Source organism: Urocitellus parryii, chromosome 11 (genome assembly GCF_045843805.1).
Source record: "Urocitellus parryii isolate mUroPar1 chromosome 11, mUroPar1.hap1, whole genome shotgun sequence".
Taxonomy (NCBI): domain Eukaryota; kingdom Metazoa; phylum Chordata; class Mammalia; order Rodentia; family Sciuridae; genus Urocitellus; species Urocitellus parryii.
In genome coordinates, this window is record NC_135541.1 from 81,320,912 (window position 1) to 81,330,729 (window position 9,818).

A 9,818-nucleotide genomic window follows, 5' to 3' on the forward strand; every position below is an offset into this window, starting at 1 on the left:
GACATGATGTTGTGACATCATTCCTTGGGTTCACTCAGGGTTTCATCCTATTATGTCTAATTTTCAAAGGATTTCAGGAAATTTTCATAAGCCCCATATAAATGGGCTCCAACTGGCCAAATGATCAGCAGTTATCCACTGATCCCCAGGTGATTTCAGGTCCACGCTGGGTACACACATCACAGCCTGGGAAGTGCCATTTGTGGCACAGGGCTGTTCCCAGCCTCTTAACCCTACTCCACCTTTCAGTCACTTCCAGTTCCTCGGAGGCTGGGAATGGAGTCTTCTCCACCATGTAGGGGTCTCACTCCTAGTCACTGTCCTCAGAGGAGGAAGACAGCAGAAGGTCCTCATAGAGTACACTCCTTGGGACACAGGGAGCCAGGTCCTCAGACTCCTTCCAGATACAAGGGTGGGGGGCAGCCAGAGGGGACTTCACAGAAGGAATGCCTGTGGGAACCAGGCTGAGCCTGGGGCTGGGCTGACCCTTGTTTCTTCTCATGGAGCCACTTACCGTGGGTTTCCCCTGAGTGGGGCTGCACATTAGAGGCAGGAAGACAGTACTGCCTTGTACTGGGCTCAGGCCAGGTAAGAAGAGCAGAGGCTGCAGGTCCACAGTGGGCTTCCAGCTCGAAGCCTTAGTGGTCGCCTTGGGTGCTGGTTTGGGTGCCAATCCTCTTGTACTTGGTGTAGTCACCTGGGGACTCTGGAAGGACTTCAGTTTCTTGGGTTTGCTTCTGACCACACTGTTCACGGGCCTGGAACTCGACTGTGAATCCCCGGCAGGATGTTTGCTGTGGGCCTAGAGGTCAAAGACAGGACCAGGGTCAGGCTGAGCAACATCATGGGGCAAACAGCAGACCCTGTAGCTGTGGGCTTGGAGGTGACAGCAGGGCAGGGGCAGACAGGGACACCCACCTCATGTCCCTGGGCTGCTCCACTGCTGCTCAGCTGGGGATTCTTGTTGTGAGACCACGCAGGGCCTAATGATCTCAGGTCAGTTGTCTTCCCAGCCGGAGGGCCTCTGAGAATGGGGTCCGGGGCATGTCTCCTCTTAGGTGCTAGGACAGGCAGCGGCCTGCAAGGTTTCTGTGGGACAGGAAAGCTCAAATCAGACACGTCGGCATTCAAAATTATCTCCCTATGGAAAGTGCCACCATATTTCCCCAGCATTTAACAGAAACTCTGTGAAAATAGCTAGCAGTTTAGGAAGAAGGAAAATGGCCACCAGTATAATAAATAATACCACAGGGACATTAGGGTTTCATCTAAATCAGGGATTTAAAAAGCCCAATACTAATCTGGGCTGTTTTTCTGTTTGGATTTGGTTTGGTTTTATGGCCTAACCATTTGATTTCTTTCCCATCAGATATTACACTTTTGACTATCAATTAAGTTTCATCACACATTCTGTTTTTAAGATCAAGAAAACGAGCCTTTTTCTCCACAATATGGAGAGTATAATGGAAAACACTCTTCTGAAGGGTGATTTGGGAGTTTTATCAAAAGTGTAGGAAATGCCTGTAGATATACATAACAGGGTCTTGTGACAAAAACATCAGGTGCACAAAATGTTTTCCCCTTTCATTGGGAGTCAACTTGGAAATAAAATAGCATAAAATATCCAAATAAAGAAATATAAAGTTAGGCACAGTGGTGCACACCTGTACCCCAGGGGATGGGGAGGCTGAGGCAGGAGGATCCCAAGATAAAGGACAGAGTCAGCAATTTAGCAAGGCCCCAAGCAACTTAGCAAGACTCTGACTCAAATAAATAAATAAATAAATAAATAAATAAATAAATAAATAAATAAATAAAAAGATCTGGGGATGTGGTCCAGTGGTTAGACACACCTGGGTTCAGTCTCTGGTCCTGAAAATAATGAATGAAGAGGCGTGGAATGAGAGGAAGACGGAGGAAAGGAGAACAAGGAGGAGGAGGGAAAAGAAAAAGAAGGAGCAGGGGAGGAAGGGAGGGAGGAATGGAGGGAGGAAGAAGGAAGGAAGGAAGGAGTCGGCATATGCAGGACGTCCTGCAGGCCAGCCTCAGTTGCAATGTAATCCTACTAGGGGAATAGAAGAGAGCCACTCAGGGCACCCGGTTGTGAGACCAGACTCACCCTCATGGGGACAGGAGATCCATCAGTTGCCCTCCGGATCCTCGCCATCTCCTCTGAGGACCTCTTGGGAAGTCTCTGGGGCAGAGCCTTCCTCTGCTGCTCCTCCTGCCTGCAGAACAGATCCGGAGAACCTTATGTGACATGCCTGACCTCCTGTCCACACCAAGGATGGGGAACCAAAGGCAATGCCAGAGCTCGGTCCCAGCCCTAGTGTGGGGACGAGAGAGGCAGGACAGCCCCTGTGCATTACTTATCTGATGTTGCACATTCCCTTATCCCAGAAGCAGCCCCCACTTCCAGGAATCCCCCTCTCCCCTGAACTTCTGAACTCCATAATTTCACTAGACACCACTGCAGCTCTGCCTGCTCTGACCAGCATTCCAACTCCCACTCACCAGGGCTTCTCAGCCCCACAGTGTGCTCTGGGTGTGGCCCCAAGATGTGCAGCACTGGCCTGTCCCTCTTGCATGTCCCTGTCTGCGCTCACAGATGGAGGCACAGAAGAGGGAGGGGGAGATACTGAGGGTGCAAAGGTCATTCTGATTCTGCAGCATACTCACCTTTGTCCTGGATCCTTCTCTCTTCTTACTATTTCATCCTGGCCTCTCAGGGGCTGGGGCTTCCTTGGCTTCAGGTTTTCCTTGTCCTTATTTGAATCCAAGGGCTGCCAGGAAAGGGCTTGAGCACAGCACTTCCCTGGGCACCTGAGGCTGTGGGGGTTGTGCCCAGAGGCTCCGCAGTACTTGCATGTTGCCTGTGGAGGAGAGACCGCCTGCTAGTGAGTTGGAAGCAGGCACAGGCAGCCTTCAGAGGTCAGGACAGGGACGGGTGTTTGGAACCTAGATGCATGGCCTTCAGTTTTAGGAAACTCAAGATATCATTGTCCTACCCAGAACCTGTCAGGCACCCAAGAATGAAGGACTTTTGTGTCTAAGGGTGAGGCCAATAAATCAGAGTTTGGTATTGCACAGACTCCAGGCTGGAGGTACCACCAAACAGGAAATGAGGTTGTTCCTCAGGGGCTCTGAATGGCCAAATTGCCTGGGGAAGACAGCACAAACCAGGTCCCTGAGATATGACAGAGCAGTCGTCGCAGACACAGAGGGCCCTCTGGAGACCCACTCTCTGGGGTCCACGCAGAACCCTCTTCTCCTAAGTTCCAACCCTACACTTACCACAGTGACCTCCTCCTCTGGTGGGGGAGCCCACTGCCCCTCTGATCCCCTCTGTAGCTTCTTCAGGTTCTTATCTTTAGCAGTTCCTTGAGGTGGAAGATGGGTGTAAACACCTGACACCTGTGTCACAGCCCTGGGCTTCTGCTCAGTCTTGCTCATTAATTGATTGTTAGATTTCCTGGTGATGATAAAAGAATTTTTAAAAATTATACAAACACAAGAAAAATGTCCAGCCTACACCCAACTCCAGATGGGAGGACTAACTGACACCAAGTCACACCCACTACAATCTGGTGTTCTCAGGATTAATGTCCCATTCTGTGACCCTCTGGCAGCATCGACCAGCTCCCTAAAGGAGACGCTGCCTGAGAGAAGCCCACTGACTTACAGAGGGCAAAATGCCATGTGCACCCTTGGCAGGAACATGCTCTAGGCTCTGAGTTTCTGCCTAGCCTCTCACTACAGGATGAAAGCCTCAAACAATATTTATCACAGCCAGTAGACAGGAAGCCAAAAACTACTGGGTTTTCCCAATTATATGCAGAAAATAAGAAAATCCAACAGTGTTATTTTTGGTTTTATTTATTTTATTTTTTTTGTTGTTTTGTTTTATTTTTCTTTTGTTGTTTATTTCCTTGTTTCTTTGTTTATTTTTTGGTACTGAGGACTGAACTCAGAGGCACTCGACCACTGAGCCATACCCCCAAGCCTATTTTGTATTTGATTTAGAGACAGGGTCTCACTGAGTTACTTAGTGCCTTGCTTTTGCTGAGGCTGGATTTGAATTTGACATCCTCCTGCCTCAGCCTCCCAAGCCACTGGGATTATAGGCGTGCAAAACTTCATCTGGCCAGAAAACCCACTAGTTTTACAAAATAATTTCTTAATCAGAAAACCAGCTAGATGCAATGACAAAGCATTTCAAAGCTCTGATATGTAAGCTCATGAGCACTTTGGGATGTTTCACAGAGACCCCGTAAGCACACGGCAGGGTCCACAGGGAAGATGGCACAAAGCCAACCAGGACAAGCAAACTCAGGGTACCTGAGCAAGCCAACAATAGGTGCAAACTTACCCCTAGGTGAGTCAAATGTAAGCTGTGTTAGAGTTAGCAATAAGCAGGACAGACACCCCCAAGAGAGTTCAGGCAGAAATCTGCTGTCTACACATGGGCATGCCCAGGCAGTTCCCACAGTGCTCCTGACGCTGGACCTACCCTTTTTTATGCTCTCCATCTCTATGTGAGATCGTGTGGGACCTGTCCACCAAAGGCTGGTATTTTCCACTGGTGACACAGCGGGCTGCTGGGTCCTCTCCTGGCCTCAGAGGGAATCTCAGCAGAACCTCCACAGAGGCGACAATCATCCATTTCTCTTTCAATGCATCAATCTGATGAAGAGAATCAAGATACAGTTCAGGTTCTCTAGGCAGGAAGAGGTCTTGGGATAAAGAGATGAATAAGCTCCTGATATCTTAAGTTCTAATGATGTGTAATCAATTAAAGTCTCTATAGTCCACAGCCCACCACGAGGGGGCTCATGACCTTTACATGGCACCAAAGGGCACCACCTGAGAATACAAGGACAAGGCTGGCATTCCCATAGCAGTCACATGCACCTGTGTCCATCCTGATGGTGCCTGCACATTTTAACTGGCCAGCACTCAGGTGTTTGAAGCTTTTTAACCATGAACACCCACTCCCAGCTCAGGGAGAGAGCCTGCCTTAGAATGGACTCTCTCTTCAACTCCACCCCTTCCCCAGTCTCTCATTAGCCCCAAGGACTCGCACACTTACGTCTCTTTGTGGGATCCCACACTGCTTTAAGAACTGCCTCCCCTGTTCCATGGAGAGGGTGTTGGGATCCATTGGTGCTGATACTGCCCAAGGGGTTCTGTTTCCCTAGAGGAGAGAAAATGAGACCCTGAGTTCCCCACATCCCTGGATTCTCCCACACACAGAGGCACTGAGGATTCTGTCATTCCCAGGGAGCAAGTCTGCTTACTAAACCTACCCTGCTTTACACAAAGAGAATGCAGAGACCCTCATACTACATCATTCAATGCCTAGGAAAATTGTCATGTCATTGGCTTCAAAGACAATTTGATACACTGATAGCCACCAACTTGCAAGCTTAAGGCAGCACGTTTCACACCTTATGATGGTACAAAACTGTCATCTGTACTATACAAACTTTTGCATTTTAAACTTTGCTTTTTACCCAGACTAATAATACTTGGCAGGATACTCTCTGACGATGCTGGACAGTGGTGCCAGGCAGTTGGAGCTTCCAGATAGCCACACAACCTCAAGGTAACCAATGGACACTCCACAGTGCACCATGTTGCAAGTGTTTGTTGGACACCAGCATTCAGTAAATGACAGGAGATGGTCAACATGTGTTGGGAGTAGGCTTCTTTAAAAATTCTGAAATCATTGAATGTTGGCGTGGCTAAGCACCAGGCTTTGTAGGTTGAAGGCTTTGAATAAATATTTGCCTTATGCTATACTCAATTTACTGTAGATTTGTTGGAATGTAATCACATCACAAGATTAGCTATATTAGGCATGGTGCTGGATGCCTGTAATCCCAGTGGCTAGGGAGTCTGAGGCAGGAGGATCCCCCCAGTAAACAAAAAGGAAAAAAAAAGAAAGAAAGAAAACTGGATGTTTTCAGTCTGTATTCCCCTTGGTTATAATTTGACAAAATTAGCATGGCCTGGTGGCACATTCCTGTAATTTTAGTGGCGCCAGAGGCTGAGACAGAAGGATAGAGAGTTCAGAGCCAGCATCAGCAAAACCGAACCACTTAGCAACTCAGTGAGACCCAATCTCTAAACAAAATATAAAATAGGGCTTAGGTTGTGACTCAGTGGTTAAGTGCTCGTGGGTTCAATCCCAGTACCAAAAATAATAAAAATTAAAAAAATAATCAGACAAAATTAAATAGGGCTATGCCATGTCACTCCATTGTAATGTTAAATATGTCGTAAATTATGAAACACATTCAGTGAAATTCCTGAAATCCAGTAGCTTGAAATAAACAATGAAATTCAAATAGATATCATAAAGTCTCAGTAAAATGAAAGATTAAAGCCTTTTGTGGACATCTTTATCAGCAGTGTAAATCTGCCTTCAGGGGCAAGTCTTCATCTAAATGATCATGTTCTAAAATGTAAAGGTAGGCTCAGCTTATGAATTAGAAACCCAAAATGACATTACTAAAAATAGAAAAGGATGGAAACTATTACCCAAAATAGATTCTAAGGAAAAATAAATAAAATATGACAAGATGGAGGGTTTCTTTGAAAACAATAGAACATCTTATAATAGGCTGTCATAAAAAGATACTAAATCTGTTGGAAAAACTATGTAAAGAAAACAAAAGACAATATTTGCAACAGGAAAAGAAAAGAACAAATTCAGAAATTCTATGGGGGAAATCTTATTTTAAATCAAAAATAAGTCTGATTTGTTGTAAAAATGCAAATGATTATTTGAAACCCATCAATTGAAGAATAAGAAAGGGAGAGCATCTCAAATTCATGATCAGCCTGGAAAATTTAGCAAGACCCCATCTCAAAATGAAAAATACAAAGGGCTGGGGATGTGGCTAAGTGGTAGAGCACCCCTGGATTCAATCCCCCAGTAACACACACATATAAATAAAGAGAGAGACTGAGAGAGACAGAGAGAGAGAGAGAGGGAAAAAGAAAGATATGCAACAAACAAAAATAGAAAAGTGGAGAAGATTTTCCAAGTTCAAGTTGAGGATAAGACTCTCATCCTCCACCAACATCTTAGGAGCTCACAGCCAGATCCTATTCATCTTGGTATGTGATTCTAGGGTCAGGGTCATTTTTTTCAAACAACTCCTATCAAATCAATGAGTACATTGAAATAAAATACAAGTGTATCAATCCCTGAGAGTCTTCAAACTCCTTCCACCCAGGGATCCAAGGTCACCCTATCTGCTCAGCCACACAACTCCAGCTGAGAGTGACGACACATTGGGTACTCTGACTTCTTATAATATTTCTAAAATGTTTTAAATTACGTTCTGTACTAAGAAAGGCTATCACACCAATGACTTGAAATGCATTCTGCTGTCATGTATAACTAACAAAAATTTAAAAAAAAAAGAAAAAAAAGAAAGGATATCACATCACTAATGAATTCTTTTCTATGTGTGTGTGTGTGTGTGTGTGTGTGTGTGTGTGTGTGTGTTGGTGTGTGTGTGTTTGTAGCTGGGGATTGAACCGAGGGCCTTGTATATACGAGGCAAGCACTGTATCAGCTGAGCTATATTCCCAAACCTAATTAATTCTTAATACCTAAAATCACGCACTAAATATCTTTTTTCATATCCCTATTTTTCTATGGGAATAAACCATGGCAAAAAATAATAATGAAAAGTCACCTTTTGTCTTTCTGCCTGTCTCTGGCCACACGGGTATGTGAACAAAGAGCCAACTCCACTGGAGACCCTGCGGCTTCCAGGAGCTGAAAAGATGGACTGAGGGAAGGCCCCTTCTACGGGGCTTTATATACTTCCTCAGGACCCCTGGTTCTGCCCCGGAAAACCTGACCAGATTGATGTAAGCAATCACGTGATCTACTCATTGATTGATGGAAGGTTCTGTTTGGTGTTTCATGTTTTTACCACACTCATTTTATTACATTCTTTAAAAGAATTTAATTTCCTACTTACAGTTCCCAAGACTGCAAAGAGATTAGCATATAACTGTATACTTTCAACAACAAATAGATGTGACTCTGTATACACAGTCATATCCAGATTTCTAGCAGTGCAAGTCCCATCATGCAAGTTCTGAAACCAGCCCAGCTGCTGACTATGGATGAATGGATAAAGAAGCTGTGTCCTATGTGCAGGACAGAGTATTATTCATAAAAAGAATGAAATTATGTCATGTTCATAACAATGGATGGTACTGGAAACCATCATGTCAAGCATAATAAGCCAGACCCAAAAATCCAAGGGTCACATCTTCTCTCTCTTATTTGTAAGCTGGGGCAGGGAGCTTTTATGACAAAAGAGGAGGGTTTTGGGTGTGACTCAGTGTAGAGTACATGCCTAGCACTGGGTTCCATCCTCAGCTTACTGAAGAAAGAAAGAAAGAAAGAAAGAAAGAAAGAAAGAAAAATAAATTTTTCTCCATCTACAACTAAAAAAAATATGATTTCACTCTAATGGATAATTATAAAAGGACTAAAATGTTTAATAACTACACACATATGGAGATGCTTCTCAGCTTAGAAGCACTAAGCAACTCAGGGAGACCCTGCCTCGAAACAAAATAGAAAATACGGCTTAGGGTGTGGCTCAGTGCTTAAGTGCACCTGGGTTCAATCCCAGTACCAAAAATAATAAAAATAAAAATATTAATCTGACAAAATTAAATAGTGCTATGCCATGTCACTTCTTTAATGTTAAATATGTCTTAACCTATGAAACACATTCTTTGAAATTCCTGAAATTGAGTAGCTTGAAATAAACAATGAAATTCAAATAGAAATCATAAAGTCTCAGTAAAATAAAAGAGAAAGCCTTTTGTGGACAACCTTAGCAGCAGTGTAAATCCTGCCTTCGGGGCAAGCCTTCATCTAAATGACCATGTTCTAAAATATAAAGGTGTGCTCAGCTTATGAATTAGAGACCCAAAATGGCATTACTAAAAATAGAAAAGGATGGAAATTTTAGCCAGAAAATAGATTCTTAGGAAAAAATAAATAAAATATGACAAGATGGAGGGTTTATTTGAAAACAATAGGACATCTTGTAACAGGCCATCCTAAAAAGATACTACATCTGTTGGAAAGGACTATATTGAGAAATCAAAACACAATATTTGCCACAGCAAAAGGAAAGAACAAATTCAGAAATAATATGGGGAGAAAACCTATTTTAAATCTAAAATAAAGTCTGATTTGTTTTAAAAATGCAAAAGATTATCTGAATCCCAGCAACTGAAGAATAAGAAGGGGAGGGCATCAAAATTTCAAGATCAGCATGAACAATTTAGCAAAACTCCATCTCAAAATTAAAAATATAAAGGGCTGGGAATGTGGCTCAGGGATAGGTAACCCCTTGATTCAATTTCCCAGTAACACACACTTATAAAAACACACATATTAATAAAAATACAGAAACAGACGAGAGAGAAAGAGAGAGAAAGAGAGAGAGAGAGAGAGAGAGAGAGAGAGAGAGAGAGAGAGAGAGAGAGGCAATGAAAATAATAGAAAAGTGGAGAAGATTTTCCAAGTTCAAGTTGAGAATTAGACTCTTATCCTCCACCAACAACTTAGCAGCTCACAGCCAGATCCTGCTCAACTTGATCTATGATTCTAGGGTCAGGGTCATAATTTCAACCAACTCCTATTGAATCAATGAATACCCTGAAATAAAATACAAGTGTATCAATTCCTGGGAGTCTTTAAATTCACTCCACCCAGGGACTCAACGCCACCCTATCTGCTCAACCACACTTATCCAGGTGAGAGTGAA

At 43.8% G+C, this 9,818-nt stretch overlaps 1 protein-coding gene across 1 annotated transcript; it reads right to left on the reverse strand.

The window, feature by feature from the left end:
- Positions 1–310: 310 nt before the first annotated feature.
- LOC144249296 (protein FAM90A27P-like) lies at positions 311–5,161 on the reverse strand. Its single transcript, XM_077791567.1, has 7 exons — positions 5,090–5,161; positions 4,511–4,683; positions 3,295–3,472; positions 2,680–2,873; positions 2,120–2,228; positions 919–1,089; positions 311–802 (listed from the first exon to the last, which is right to left on the reverse strand). The coding sequence occupies exons 1-7, from the start codon at positions 5,159–5,161 to the stop codon at positions 311–313; spliced, it is 1,389 nt and encodes a 462-aa protein (XP_077647693.1).
- Positions 5,162–9,818: the final 4,657 nt, after the last annotated feature.